This window comes from Xenopus laevis, chromosome 2L (assembly GCF_017654675.1).
Source record: "Xenopus laevis strain J_2021 chromosome 2L, Xenopus_laevis_v10.1, whole genome shotgun sequence".
Lineage (NCBI taxonomy): Eukaryota > Metazoa > Chordata > Amphibia > Anura > Pipidae > Xenopus > Xenopus laevis.
The window spans coordinates 57,970,686-57,986,887 of NC_054373.1; the positions used below are offsets into that span (position 1 = coordinate 57,970,686).

Consider the following 16,202-nt stretch of genomic DNA (forward strand, 5'->3'; position numbering starts at 1 on the left):
ACAAAAGTAGTTGTTGCAGTTCAACTTTATCTAGAAGGTGATACATGAAATATAAATGTAACTGCATTCTAACATTGGAAAACTCAGACCATCTGAATAATAAAACTACAAGTTGAACTGAAACTGTTTTTCAGAACCATTCAGCTTTGGGGATAATTACAAGCTTTGAATTCTCTAAACACAGCCTGAAGGAAGAGGAAGAAAGTGTGGGAGGAATCGTCTCAAGTAACTAACACACCCACCCCAGTCACTGGCAGCACAGAACTACACACAAGTTTGGGATTGTGGCAAAAGCAGGTAAGTGAGGCTTGTCTTATTCCCTATACCGTATTTTCTGATCAGTGGGGTGTAGTGAGTTGAGACCGAGGCTGGCACAATAAGGGTATGCATTGCTTTTGAAGACTCTTTAACAGAAGCCGAACACAACCTGCATCACAACAGTCTCTTGAGAAAAGATCTATAAAAAGACCTATCCACTTCCTTGTTTTGTTATTTCATCATAATATTATTGCTAGGTACATTCTCAACAAATGAAAGTGTTATAGGATATGGATTCCCAATAGCCTGGATAACTGCATTAGGGCTCCTACACCCAAGCGATTTTATATTCTTTCCTGTAATGTGGATCGCATAAAAAAAGCCATTGCAAGAATTAACAAATGCCTTTCTACTCTATAGGGACAGTGTCATAGGGAATACATTGAAACACTTAATATTGCATCTCTGTCCAGTGTTTCTTTGCTGTGTCATTGGTGCCGTCTCTATAGTGTAGAATTCGGTCTGTTAATTCCTGAGTTCCTGTGCGGTGGAATGCACAGAAAAGCCAAAGCATGGAAGCATAGAAATAAGCGCCACTGTATGATTATGAGTGTTTAGACACTTCTACTGAAAGATAAACCTACCACACACATCTAATGAGATGAAAAAGTTGCTTATTGACCTCTTAGTTACTAAAAATAAAGTTCTCTGGGATGAGGCAAAGTGTTTCCTTTTTCATTTCACATTTTACATAAAAGGATACTGTTGTCAGAATATTCATTGTTTTTACATATATCTGAATACAATGAGTAATACTGTGTAGTGTTGCAAAATGGTTTTATGAAAAACATTTTTACTTTCTGATGGAAAGTTAAAGGAACAGTAACACCAAAAAATTTAAGTATTTTAAAGTGATTAAAATATAATATACCTTTGCCCTGCACTGGTACAGTTGGTGTGTTTGCTTTAGAAACTTTACTATATGTAGTTCATACAAACAAGCTGTTGTGTAGCCATGGGGGCAGCCATTCAAAGCACAGGTTACATAGCTGATACCAGATGCACTTTGTAGAATTCCATTGTACTCTATACAGAGTGTATGCGTTATCTGCTAAGTAACCTGTGCCTTTTCTCCTTTTTCAGCTTGAATGGCTGCCCATTACTACACAGCAGCTCGTTTGTATAAATTATAGTACTCTTTCTAAAGCAAACACATAACTTTTACCAGTGCAGGGCAACAATATATTTCATTTTAATTACTTTAAAATGCTTTTATTTTTTGGTGTTACTGTTCCTGTAATGTGACTTTTTGTGGTTTCGGGGGGTATCCATTTCCTTGTATTCCTTCCTTTTCTGACACAACAAAAAACATTTTTTCTAGAGACACTCTAATGTTAATACCCCTTGGTGTGCCACAATTTACATATAGCACTGCTATAGGTACACATTACAGCTGGCTGTGATATCTGAGTCTATGATGGCACTAACGTGCGGTGCCAATGTAGTTTTCCATAACACACAGTAAAAGTTGCCTAAGAATGTAAAGGAACTTGAGGGTATTCTTGTGGGCTGTCTGTGGTGAAGTAGACTGCAGAATGGGCAATGTGTATAGGTGTTATAATTTATCATTGATATTGATGGTGCTGGAACAGAAGGGCTTTTGGATGATTTTTGGGGAGGTGGGGGAGTATCTAGTAGTGACACAGAAAAAGAAGAATCATTCTATTCACAAAATTATTATATATGTCCACTTTCTATGTGTAGCTTTAATATGCAGTGCTTACGAGAATTAATCCTAAAGTGAATATGGCTAAAATGTCATATTTTATACACTTTAATAAACCAGCCTAAAGGTTTGGCTGCTCTATAGTACTGATTCAGGCCTTCAAACTTGTCACAAGAGTTTCTCATCTAGGATTTTGTTAGGAGTGTCTGAGACATGGACATACTCAGTGGGCTTTGATCAGCTGTTGAGAAGCTAAGCTTAAAGGAATAGTTCAGTGTGAAAATAAAATCTGGGTAAATAGATAGGCTGTGCAAATAAAAAATATTTCTAATATAGTTAGTTAGCCAAAAATGTAATATATAAAGGCTGGAGTGAACAGATGTCTAATAAAACAGCCAGAATCCAACTTCCTGCTTTTCAGCTCTATAACTCTGAGTTAGTCAGCGACTTGAAGGGGAGCCACATGGTACATTTCTGTTCAGTGAGTTTATAATTGACCCTCAGCATTCAGCTCAGATTCAAAAGCAACAGATATGACCCATGTGGCCCCCCCTCAAGTCTCCGATTGGTTACTGCCTGGTAACCAGGGTAACCAGTCAGTGTAAACCAAGAGAGCTGAAAAGCAGGAAGTAGTGCTCTGACTGACATGTTATACATCAAATCACTTCAGCCTTCATACATTTTTGGCTAAGTAACTATATTAGAAACATTTTTTATTTTGCACAGCCTATCTATTTACCCAGTTTTTATTTTTATACTGAACAATTCCTTTAAGGGTCATCATAAATCATCAAGCAGAAAATCTACCAATAACACTAACAGCAGCACAGAGCATGTGCAGTGAATCAGCAGAAAAGTAAATGGGGAGATACTGGGGCATCTTTGGAAGCACAGAGCATAATAACATAGTAAGTTAGGTTGTAAAAAAGACACACGTCCATCAAGTTCAACCTTTTAACTTTTTTTTTAACCTTCCTAACTGTCAGTTGATCCAGAGGAGGGCAAACAACCCCATCTGAAGCCTCTCCAATTTGCCTCAGAGGGGTATAAAATTCCTTCCTGACTCCAAAATGACAATCGGACTATCTTCCATAACTCATAGTACAAGTTGATTCAGGGACTAGAGCCTTACCGATAAAGGGCTGCGATAAAGGGCTGTGGGTATCTTGAGCTGGTTTAAAAGACTAAAACATAATGTACAATATTTCTAGCCTGGGCTGAGGCTGATGATTACACTTGTTTTATTCCTAGTTGTATTGACATTTTTATCTCAATTTCTATAGGTATGTGTCAGTGTCACTTTAATTTAGTTGCCTAGATTTGCTTGCAGATAATCACACAGCATGCTTTAAGGCAGTTTAATTTTAGCATCACTGGGTAGTCATTTCCATTCCCATCTGACTGCCTGTGCTCTCCCATAGTAGCCATCAGTGTTCCATTTCTCGTGACAATGGTTGGTTTCCTTTATTTTTCTCTCTGAAAATGTCCCATGTTTTAAAACAGGACCAAATGCAAAGGAACATTTCAATTCAGTTCTTGGCATTTCCTCTCAATCTGTAATTTAGATATTGAAAAGGGAGTTTATGACTCAAATCATTATAAATAAATGTAGATATCAAAGGAAGATAATGATCGTGTCCTGTTTTTTTTAAAGACATGAATTCCTATTTACATTAAATTATAACATGATATAGGGTCTCCCTTATGAAATGGGGCTGGTAGATGTTTCTGTATAAACACATTTGATATTTACAAATTCTGCCATTGGATTTTATTCAGATGTCAATATCTGTATTTTTAACTTCTTCAGTTTGATTTTGGTTAGTTTCCCTGAAAGTGCATGTTCCATTTCTCAGAAATACTGCAAACTGATGCTTAAATTCTAATTTCTGGTACTGCAGACATTCCTGTTTCAAGTAGTAATACAGAAATAGAATGAAAATACTATCCTTTATAACGTCTTTTAGGCAAAATGCAGCAGTTACACCTGTGGCTCATAAGCCGTACTAGGGGTATATTTACTAAGGTGAACTGAATTCAGCCACATCAACAGTAGGAAACTGCATCAGACACTCAAAAATTAATTGGACTGTACTGTATGCCAAAATGATTGCCAAACCCTTTCAATGACTTGAAACTTGCACTTCAGTGAAATGTATAACACAAGTGTTTGGGTGAAATAAACAACTGCTGGGCTGGTTCAGGGATTCAGCCTTATCCCAGCAGTATTGCAGTAAAAGTGCAAGAGCACCTGGCCAAACTGAATCTGAACCCTTAAAGTAATGTGACTTTAAAGTTCTAGACAACAGAAAGTGAAAATTTTCTGTCACTTTTAGGTAGAAAAGTTTAAATATGCAAATAACCAAATATTAGATAAGTAAAGAGTTTACAAACACAAAACATCTGACTACTAGTGCCTTAGATGATCAATGTTAATATAACCTAGGCGACTGATAAATATCTAATAAATTAAAGGTATTTTATGCCAGGGCCGGATTTAGATAGTGGGCACCCCTAGGCCCACTACCGTTCTTTGCCCCTGTCCCGTCCAGGGGGACAGGAGCAATGGGAATTGGAGCACAGGAAATTAAAAAAATTATTGTATCTCCAACACATCCCCAGTGTTTTTGAACTAATGTGGGTGTGGTTGGGCAGCATGCCACCCCCCTAAAATCCTGCCGCCCTAGGTCGGGCCTTTCCACAAATCCGGGCCTATTCGATGCCAAGCTTTGCTGTATGAATCAGTATGTAGTCAGTCTGATACCCTTCACTCCTTTTTTGCTTGCACCCTAGACAATATGGAGCTTGAAGCTATGACTTCTCGTGAAACCTGGCCAGATGAAACAGAGGAAGCAACTACAGAGAGTCCACCTAAGTCACGCTGTGACAAAATCCATGAAACCATTTCCAACTGGATACTACCCGAAAACCACAGAGACACGTACCTGGCAAGAGCAAACTGCTTGCCCCCTCCAATCTTTATCATTTCAGTCAGCATTGCTGAGGTATGTTGGGATGAAAACTGTATGTGTTTGCAGGCGATGCAAGGACTGATAATCCATGTAACCACAGAACATGCATTGATCAGTTTACTTTAAAGGAGAACTTAACCCTAAAAATGAATGTGGCTAAAAATACCATATTTTATATACTGCACTTATTGCACCAGCCTAAAGTTTAAGCTTGTCAATAGCAGCAATGATCCAGGACTTCAAACTTGTCACAGGGGGTCACTATCTTGGAAAGTGTCTGTGACACTCACATGCTCAGTGAGCTCTGAGCAGCTGTTGAAAAGCTAAGCTTAGGGGTTGTCTCAAATTATCAAGAAGAAAATGAGGTTGGTCTGTAATATAAGATGATGACATTTATATTCTATGTGTACAGTGTATTGTGAGTTGGTCCCTAAGCTCAGTAAGGGACAGCAGCTCTGAGCATGGGCAGTGAATCAGCAGAAAAGAAGATGGGAAGTTACTGGATCTTTGGAGAAACAAATCTTTACTGCTAAAGGGATGTGGTTGCCTTGGGCTGGTACAGAAACCCAAAGCATAATGTACAACATTTTTCGGCACAGATTCGCTCATCACTATTAATGATGTTTACTCTGCCTTTCTCCTTCCTTCTGTTAAACCTAGCTACGGTGTATATGATGTAAAGAAACCGTGCTGTCACACAAACTCATGGAAAAAATGTAAACTTCACCACGCTTGAATGCTGAAGATAAACCCATTGACCTCTATAGCATCTAGGCAGATTTTAGTTGGCAGAGTTTTCTGTCCAAGTTTTTTCAAATTACATCAAAAACGCAACCTTAAAATCAACTTCTAAATGTGCATTTAGTAAGGAGGCGTGTTAGAGCAGAACCGCTGAATGGCATAAAAATCTTTTACATGCAGTGAATTTGGTGGAAGTTCCATTGTTTATACTATAGAGGCAGTGGTATCACAGCAGCTGTTTCTGTGAACCAGAAGTGACATCATCAAAAGTGGACAGAGACCAAAACAATTCTTGTAAAATTTTAAAAGGAGTGATATATAGGTAATATAACATAACATAAAAAATATAGATGAGACCTGCAACCCTCAGATCCGTGACACACATTGATACCTGAAAATCCTACTCTGTCATCCCACTTTTTGTTAGGGTAACCCATGGGTACCCGACCCGTTGCAGGACTCTAACATGGGTAGGGGACCCAGGGTAATTTGATATTGTGATCTAAAGTCTACTAAAAACATTTAAACTTATAGGATTGCTTTACCACCAATATGGATTTATACAGCTTAATTACCGTTAATACAAGGTACTTTTTTATTAAAAGGATATCATGCTCTATAAATCAAATATTATTGCCAAGTATTTTTTCTAGTTACCCTTAGAAAATGAATCAGTTTATCAAATGTATGTCTGACTTATTTATTTGCTATGCTATGGGACCAAGTTTTGGTACTTGTTTTCATTCCATTTATTCTCTGATTAGCTAGCAGTCTTCATTTACTATGCAGTGTGGATGCCACAGAAACAGTGGATCACCTTGGATTCAGGTGTCTGGAACAGCCCCTTTATTTACCGGGCTGATAAAAGGGAGGAGGCATGGAGATTTATATCTTACATGATGGTACATGCTGGGTGAGTATGGAGAGCCTCCCTGTATGGTTTCTGAACAATAAACATACATGCTAGCATTTATAAGGGAAGTACAGTTGACAAGATGTTGACACTACAAAAAAATGTGTAGAATTTATTTTATATATATATATATATATATATATATATATATATATATATATATTTACCAACATAAGCAGTGGCGTAATTAGATATTACTGGGCCCCACAGCAAATTATTTTTCAGGCCCCCAAAATGTTTAGAGGCTGACTTGTTTCTCCAATATTTATTGAAATTGTATATAAATTAGGGCCTCGTGGGGCCCCTATCCCTCCTGGGCCCCCCTGCAGCCGCAGGGTCTGCTTCCTCTATAGTTACGCCCCTGAACATAAGCAAACAATCCTTCTAACTGTACTTGTCACATCTGCTACTGGATTTCTGTGTCTGGCAGCCCACACTTTACAGGGGCCTTGTTTTAGACTGCCATGTAGAATAATTCTGCCTTTTTGTCATAGTCACCTTGTGTACACTGCTATCTTTGTAACTCTTGAGACAGACAGACAGACTGACTTAAGCTGGTCATACATTATAAGATATGCTAGTTTGGTGAGGTTGCCAAATGAGTGCATTTTTCACTGATATGCTCACCTTAAGCTGGGCAATGCAGGGCTGATCCAATCGTTTGGTCCTAGTTAGCAAAAACAAACAAATGAAATAACTAATCTATCAGATCCCCCACACATGCCTTTATCAGGAGAATATTTGGCGTGACTATTGACTGGCAAGGTGCTGATCGGTCTGTAAAGAAAGATCATTAATTAAACAAAAATACCAAATACAAATAAGATATGTATGATTGGCATATAAAATGACTAAAGTGCCTCAGTGCTCCATGGTTTTTATCATGGAGCCTTAATAGTTCATCCTTCCTTATATGTTTTATGCCTGTAGGAGCTTCATTAGAGTAAGTGTGGTGTGCTAAGCATAGAAGTAGCTCAATATAAGGACACACACATAAAACTGAGAAAAACAAATACAATTTGTAAAGAGTTAGCCTTTAGTAACCAAAATGTTTGCAATGACTGACATTTAAGTTATTTATGTTATGTAAGTGCAAGCCCTTGGCTTTGTGCAAACACATTATGAGAAGCACTGGGCGAGTAAGCTAAAGCATTCTATTGTCTGGCTGAATGAGGCAGTCATGTCTAACCAGATTAACCAGTATGTGCTTCTTTTAGTGGATGGTAAAATATGTGGTAAAATACAGCAAAATGAGTAATACATACATAAGCATGGATGTATTTCAAAAAGTATATATATATTGGCAGCACTAAAACCATTAGTAGGAAATTACATCACAGATATCCATTAGGAGACAAATGTAAACTCAGTCATTTTCCACATAGGGGTCCCCCATACTTATCCAGGGGCGATCCTGGCCCCTTCGCCGCCTGAGGCAACTGCAATTGCTGCTGCCCCCCCTCCCCCGGAAATTCGCTCTTAAAGTACCAGGAGCAGCATTTTTGCTGCCCCTGGTACCTAGTGAGGCGCTGCCGCCTGAGGCGACAGCCTCAACTTGCCTCATTGGCGAAGCTCCCCTGTACTTATCTCTGTTTCAACTAAGTTTACAATCAGTTCTTAGAGTAGACACAACCTTCAAAAAAATACATACATCACAAATCCGGATACCCATTCTTCCATGTATCATAATATGGCAAAACTTCATTAAAAATAAAATCCTAGCAGTGCTTTCGTTTTTTAACATTTAGAGGCCCATTTATCAACATTCTCATTTTAGTGGTTTTTGAAACCACAAATAAACGAATTTTCTCTAAAACCATGAATGCCATATTATTTGTTAAAAGATCCAAATATAAAAAGCACGAACCAAAAAAACACTAAACAATCTGAAGAACAATTGCAAATATTTCTAAAACCTCTAAAAATGTGAGTTTTTTCAGGCAATTACTAGTGGAAAAAAAAATCTGAAAACCTCTTTGTATTAGAGTTTTTTGTAGTTTTTACACTTAATATATCTTGAATTTTTTAGCATTTTAGAGAAATAAAACAACAGAATTTTTAGAGAAAAAAATACAATTTGTGGAAAAAAAAGAAATCCGAATGTTAGTAAGTAGGCCCTTGTGTACCAAGAATAATAAAAACACAAATTTTACTTCTGATATAAAAACACAAAGCAACCAATCAGATGTTTGCATTCAGTAAATGCTACCTGCTAATAGCTGCTATGAGTTAATAGACCTGAAGCATTACCCCAAGAGTGTTTTCACCACCTAAAAGGTTTTTATTATCATTAATAATAATATAAAATAGTTTTTTTCCATGGGACTCCAGATTCAGGATTTACAAAACTCAAAAAAATTTTTTAAAGTAGCCATCATGGGTGCACCCAGTTTGCCAGGACAACAGCAGATGACATTATGTTCCTTGGGGTTACCCTATATTCTTCCCTGTCCTTCAATCCTCATATCCAGTCACTTATTAAATCATATCACTTTCACGTAAAGAACATATCCAAAATTTTATCACCCAAGATGCCACCAAAATTCTTATTCACTCTCTCATCATATTAGGTCTAGACTACTGTGACTCTCTATTAATTGGCCTTCCCTGTCAGAGACCTCTCCAGACCATAATGAACACTGCCGTCAGGCTTATACACCTCAGCAACTGCTCCTCTTCTGCCATACCACTTTGTCTACTACCTTTCAGAATAAAATAACCCTGACATTCAAAGCACTTCATAACTCTGTCCCACCCTACATCTCTGAACTCGTTTCACCCCACCACTTACTACTATGGTGAGGTTATGGCTGCTTCTTGTATTATAAATACTATATATGTTGAGCAATGACACTTTGCCTCCACAGAGTGCAGCACATAATTGGTAATTTGGCTCTCCAGCTTTTTCTCGGAATTCCACTTGAGCTGGTCCATAAGGGACATCGCATTGGACTGGTATACGTGGCTGGGGTTATCGGAGGTTAGTATTCATGTTGCTAATAGTACTTGTGGCTACATATGGGTATAGCAGAAAAGAAAATTGTGCCACTTATGGCTTGTTGATGTGCCCTATAACTGATATCTGGGAAATGGGTAATTTTCTAAATATATTTTTATTATTATGTAGACATACATTAAATAAAATAAAAAATATTAAGTAAAATGTAAAATATAACTGTCTGCAGTGTTCCTAAAATTCAGTTTAGTCTATATTGGCCAGAAAAGTGACCTGGGAATTTTGGGCTCACTGTTAGTCATGAGCAAATCTGTCCTGTTTCACTTTGCTGAAAAATTTGCGAAACTGTCTGCAGGAAAATTAATGAAAAGGCAACAATTTGCAAACACATTGAAGTCAATGGGCGTTCTGCACATGAAACAATGGAGTCAGTGTGTTTTTTGTGGGGGAATTTTCTATGCAAACTACATTAGAGTCAATGGGAATTTTTTCATGGTAACTTTCTTCCAGCAAAATACATAGGGGCCAGTGGGCGTTTTGTGGCTGTGCTTTTTTGAAGTTTTAAGAAAATATTTCCAAATCATGGAATTTTGCTGTGAATCCATGCAAAACAAAGAACTGTGGTTACTGAAAGCTTATAATATGGAGCCAAACCATTTGTGGCACTGTACCAAAGCTTAATTATAGAAGGCTTAAAATCAGGCTGTTATTTAGTAAGTTGCACCTTTCCCTTGGGTATAACAACCAATGTATTTTATTTTTTTTCTGCTCTGGGTGTCTGTGCTGCAGTCACACTTGAATGAACTAAATTATCACAGCTTATTTTAGATTTGCCAAGTAGTAAGAAGTATATACAGTATAGTGACATAGGTATATATTTATACATGTGGTTGTGTGTGTGTTAAAGAAGTTATATTCCAAAAAAAAGTGTGTAAAATTGTTTTGCTTATGCATGGATTAAAAACATGAATCTTGATCAAAGGAATAAACCCATTAAAAAGAGACTTGTAGAGACACTTCAGATATGATATAGCCCTTTAAATGGGCAAATACATTTTCCAGAAATGTTTAATGCTAATGCTTGAGATGTTTGGAGTATTGGTTGCATAGTCAGGGTTGCTGTCTTGCAGTGCAGAGGTCCTTGGTTTAATTCCACTCAGGACACTATTGGCAAAGGATATGTATGTTCTCCTCATGCTTACAGGGGTTTCCTCCAGGCAGTAACATTATTATAGCCCTAAAGGCCTAGGTGCAAATGTTTGCCTCACCCACACCTACACTCATACCTGTCATTTTCATTTCCAAAAAGGCTATTTAGATTGTGCATCACTATCCCCAGTGGATCCCATGTTGGATGAGTCATAACCCAGGCAGTCCCAATAGTTACACCACTGCCATTTTCCTCCCACAGTCTAAAACATACAGGCAGGTTCATTGGTTCCTGATAAAATTGACCATAATGTGTGTTAATCTTATAGGAAACTTAAATTGTAAATTTCACTTGGGCAGTGACTGAACAAATTATGTGTAATCTGTGCAAAGCACTGCAGAAAATGGCAATTTATTTTTTCTAAAATAACAGCATAATTTATTTCTGTTGACATATTACAGGATCTCTAGCAAGTTCTGTCTTTGACCCCAGGCTTGCTCTTGTTGGAGCTTCTGGGGGTGTCTATGCTTTGATTGGGGGCTACTTCATGAATATCCTAGTGGTGAGTGTTTCTAGGTACACCTTGAGTATTTATATTTTTGTGAAATGTACCTTACAAAATGTATTCAGATTCTTGTCTAATTCTCTCATCTTACTGAACACAAATTCTAATCTAAAATATTTTTCTATCTGATATTTTATTTGAAAGCAATTGTACCAAAATCAAAAGTAAATGTACTAGCCCTGGTATGTTCTGCTGAGTACTGTGCCATATTTTTCAGATCTTCACTGATATCACTGCACTTTTTTTACATAGATGTATTTCAGAAATCAATGAATATTTTCTGTACTGTACTGTGCATGTGCTTATCCAAGGAAATCAGAGGCTCAGTAATGTATGACAATTTACAGTGCAGCAGCCTCTATTTAAGTACTGGGTAAAACATTTTCTAGGAAGCAGATACAAAATAATAGTAGTAGTTTGTCCTGTACCCCACCACCTCTAATGGCAGCACTGGGTGGGTATACGCAATGTAGACTATAAAAGGGTATGGAGATCATCATTTAGCATATTTGCATAAACAGGTTTGTTTGTTTTTTTATTGTGATAATTTATTGGAGCGCCTCCAAAACAGTCAGGCATCTGAACATAAACATCTTCTACCGAGCCCTTTCTGGTTCATTGGTTCCTAACATAACTGGTATGGAGCCTGCAACACACCCTGTCCTGTTTCCTGACCTATTGTATTAATTCACAAATTAAATGACATATACATGAAATATACATACAATATAGCTTGTGTTAGCCATTGTTATATTGTTAAGATGTCATGCATGTTATAATTTCAGAATAATTGTGTGGCTTTGGTCCCATGTTTTTCCTGTTTCATTACCTATTGTATTAATTCACAAATCAAATGAAATATACATGAAATCTACATAGCATACAACTTGTGCTAGCCTTTGTTATTTATGCATGTTGTAATTTCAAATTAATTGTGGGCATTTGTTTTTCCTCTGTAGAATTTTAAAGACATGACACCTTTATTTGGAATATTTAGAATTCTGGTCATCGTAATAATAGGTATGTTTTTTTCCCTGGGAACCAGCATTTTCTGCAAGTCACTAAAAATTCCTTGTGGTAGCTAGCACTGACCTGCTTGCCTGCGAACCTCTCTTATACGTCTGTAGAAGCAGTGACTAATCTATTCTTTGAGAACTAAACCCTAAAAATTATTTTATACTGTATATTGAACCAGCCTAAAGGTTCAGCATCTTTATAGTAGTAATGAACCAGGCTTCAATGTGCTGTAAGCAGCTGTTAAGAAGCCTTTGGGGAAAACAAGCATCTCAAAACCAGAAAAAGCCCTGGCAGAAAGACTAGCAGCGGCAGCCCGGAAGGCCATTTTACATGAATGGCTTTTCCAAGCCCCTCCACATATCTCTCTAGTACGACAAAAAATACATTATTATTATCTTCCATCTAGACTGGGTAGAAACTCTGACAAACACAGACAAAAATACTAAAGGATTCTTTGATACATGGTTTATCTATCTAAACACTCTACCACCACCAATCAGACAGCTAACCATACAAACTCTCCGACATACTACATGGTATGAAACAGAATTAATAAGAGGCACCAAACCTGTCCAGGAGGCAGAACAGCTACTTATGAATGCAGAAAATATGGGACGACAAACCACAATGGAGCCCCCCAGGAGTCACTATCTCAACAGATTGCTAACAAGCCATCTAACGCAACAATAATGATGATAGTAATTATTGTATACAATACAATATTTCAATGGTCACTTTGATAGAATTGTATTTACTTTATCATTTTTGAATTCAATAACAACTTGATTCGCACTTGATATTTGTTTCTTTTCTTTTATTTGTTATTTGTTATCACATTCGTAAATTTATATTTGAATGGGGGGAAAAAATGAAGTCTTTGGGGACATCACTAATTATCAAATTAGGTTGGCCTGTCATATAAGCTGATGCTACAGGGCTGATTATTAAATTCTGATGCTGCACAGAGCATGTGCAGAAAAGAAGATGGGGAGCAACTCGGACCTCTTTGGAGGCACAGATCTTTACTGCTAAAAAGCTGTGTTTGCCTTGGGCTGGTATTAAAGTCCAAAATGTAATGGATAACATTTCTACCGTACATTTTAGATAAGCTTTAGCTCTCCTTTAAGTCAATTCAGCAAAAAAAGCTCCATTTTATTTCGAGTTAGACATGTACTACCATTTAGCACCATCTAAGTGTTAGGAGGGTTACTTTCTCCAGGGAGCTCTAGGATGCCTGTCCTACTACAGTTTTTCTCAGTTTAGGCTACTGTTTGTTGTGATGTTTATTTGTCACTTTTTTGTGCAGTTGGAACTGATGTGGGATTTGCCCTGTACAGAAGATACATTTCCCATGAAACTGTCGAAAAGGTATGTTTCATAAAGTGCTTATAAACTGTGCCATTAAAATGTATCAGCACTAGCAGATATTTCTGTAGCAACTATTTATACATGAAGACTGCACATTTTATGGTGCCATGAATAACATGACATCATATTTAGTGACTTTATTTAAAGTCAAATTTTACATTTTTTATTTCATAACTGTAGCGTTAAAAGACCAGTAATACTACAAAATGTAGAGTTACAATAAGTACTGTGACATTGCACTGGTAAAAAATGCACATTTGCTTCAGAAATATTACTAAAGTTTATATAAATAAGGTGCTGTGTAGCCATGGGGGGTAGATATATGAGTTGAATAGGGCAAAAAGCCACAGGTTTACATAGCAGGTAATACCGGTAGTTGAGCTTTGTAGAATACAAGTTTATTCCTTACACAAGAAGATAAAGAGGGTTCAAATGGCATCTATGGCTCTTAAAATTATAGAATGAATACCTCTCAGTGGTAATCATGAAAATAACTTATTTGTATGTGTTGGTGAACCGATAACCTTAAATATAAAACAAAAAAAAATCAATTTATAGTTACATAGTTAAATCAGGTGAAAAAAAGGGATTGTTCATTCAATTAACTTTTAGTATGATGTAGAAAGTGATATTCTGAGACAATTTTTTTTTTTATTATATCTGGTTTTTGGTTTTTTTTAGCTCTAGGGTCCAAATTACCATGCTCCCTGGCTTTTTGTTGGTTTTGGAGAATGTGAAGCTATCACAAATCATATATTTGTTTTTTTAGATATATTTTTCATGAATAAAAGACTGGAATATGAATAGAAAGATGAGTAATAAGTAGCAATAACTATAAATGTGTAGCCTTACAGAGCATTTGTTGTTTGATGGGGTCAGTGACCTCCATTTGAATGTTCAAATCTCCCATTTAGTAGTTTAGGTGCACGTCATTCGGTGTCCACTCCAACCGACTCTGAAAATCCACAAACACTGTAGCAGACAGCACCAACAGGAATATCTGTTTAAAAAGCCTTTATTTTGCTTTTCTTAGGCTTAATGATCAGGACAGTTACAATGTTTCAAGCCAAACAATGGCCCTTTATCAAGCTGAGTCAGTGACCTCCATTTGAAATTTGGAAATAGTCATAAGAAGGCAAATAATTTAAAAATTATAAAAAAAAATTGAAGGCCAACTGAAAAATTGCCTAGAATTAGCCATTCTGTAACATACTAAAGGTTAACTTAAATGTGAATCGCCTCTTTAAATTCAATAATACATCAGTATACATCAAGAGGTAGTGCTATACAACATATTTCATTTATTTTGAAGATAGTGTCCCTTCGATTGTCTTTTTTTTACATTTATATTTAAAATTAGTTCATGAAATAATTCATGAACCCATCACTCAATCTAACTTTCAAAATTAGATTTCCAGTTCGACATATGGCTGCTTTGTGTATAAAATGCCTGTTCACCACAGGTATGCTGGGATTTAGAAGATGACTGGTTGAGTACTGGGAAAACTGACTAAAATGAAACCATATGCTGGATTTTCAGTAGAAACTATGAATTACACATACAAAAATAGAATTTGTTTTCAGTGAAACACTATACTGTTCTAAAAAGAGTGTGGAAGGAATCTTCAGAGTGAAATCCATTTAATATCTAAACTATTCCAAGCTGCATGTTATGCATCTGGCACAATTACAATTGTATTTCATCGTTAGCAGGGAAATAATTTCTTTAATTATGTTTTTATTTTCTAGGTCTCGTTTGTAGCTCACTTTGCTGGAGGACTGGCTGGAATGTCCATTGGTTATACCGTTTTCAGCTGCTTTGACAAAAATCTAATCAAAGATCCCAGGTTTTGGATTTGTATTGCTGCTTATTTTGCCTTTGTCATTTTTGCTGTTCTGTTTAATATTTTTTTGTCCCCTGCACCTTAATGTATTTCATTAGCCCTGTGAAGGATTTTTTTTTTTTTTTTGCAAGAACTATGTACAATGCCACCTTTATTTTTTTTCAATAATCAGCTAAACTAATTTGTTGTCTGGACTCTTGAAGAACCTCTGCAATAGATCCGGACAGAGCTGCAATACTATGCTTAAAGAAGCAGGGATACTTGCTGGTTTATTTCCAGTTTGTTCTCACAATAGTGAATGAGCTGTTTTACAAGTGGAGACCTTCCAATCACCAATTTCATATTCACACAACCAAAACTTGTGAGCCACATCAATTAGGTTCTTCTTGTTCTTTACAAATCTGCTGAAATTGATTTCAAAAACTGCTTCTAAATCTGCGGCATGCCGGAAAACCTATGAAAAGGACTTTTTCAGCACTGGTATTTATAACTGTTTATTAAAAAAGACTTTCAACAGACTTTTTATTTTACTATTAAAAGAAGTGCTCTGCAACACAATCGTCTATTCAGAATGGTGGCTTTGTGGTTAGCATTGCTGCCATGCAGAGTGCTTTTATTCCAGCCAGGGCACTGTAAATAGTTTGTATGTTCTCAATGTGTTTGTGTAGGTTTCATCTTGGTACTCCAGTCTC

The 16,202-nt window shown here is 36.7% G+C and overlaps 1 protein-coding gene across 2 annotated transcripts; it reads left to right on the forward strand.

Annotated features, from left to right (window-relative positions):
* The first annotated feature begins 171 nt into the window (after nucleotides 1–171).
* Nucleotides 172–16,065, forward strand: rhbdl2.L (rhomboid, veinlet-like 2 L homeolog). Of its 2 annotated transcripts, NM_001094850.1 has the most exon segments (9): nucleotides 287–297; nucleotides 4,778–4,989; nucleotides 6,462–6,610; nucleotides 9,478–9,590; nucleotides 11,178–11,278; nucleotides 12,241–12,301; nucleotides 13,605–13,666; nucleotides 15,416–15,554; nucleotides 15,557–16,065. In NM_001094850.1, coding segments are annotated over 8 exon segments (846 nt in total). In that variant the 5' UTR covers nucleotides 287–297; nucleotides 4,778–4,782; the 3' UTR covers nucleotides 15,571–16,065.
* Nucleotides 16,066–16,202: the final 137 nt, after the last annotated feature.

Bases quoted from the DNA above. Each gene is read 5' to 3' on its own strand.
- rhbdl2.L (XM_018245238.2), top strand. From the start codon at position 4,783: ATGGAGCTTGAAGCTATGACTTCTCGTGAAACCTGGCCAGATGAAACA. The intron at 4,990-6,461 runs GTATGTTGGGAT...TTCTCTGATTAG, and splicing joins TTTCAGTCAGCATTGCTGAG to CTAGCAGTCTTCATTTACTA. The intron at 11,279-12,240 runs GTGAGTGTTTCT...TTTCCTCTGTAG, and splicing joins ACTTCATGAATATCCTAGTG to AATTTTAAAGACATGACACC.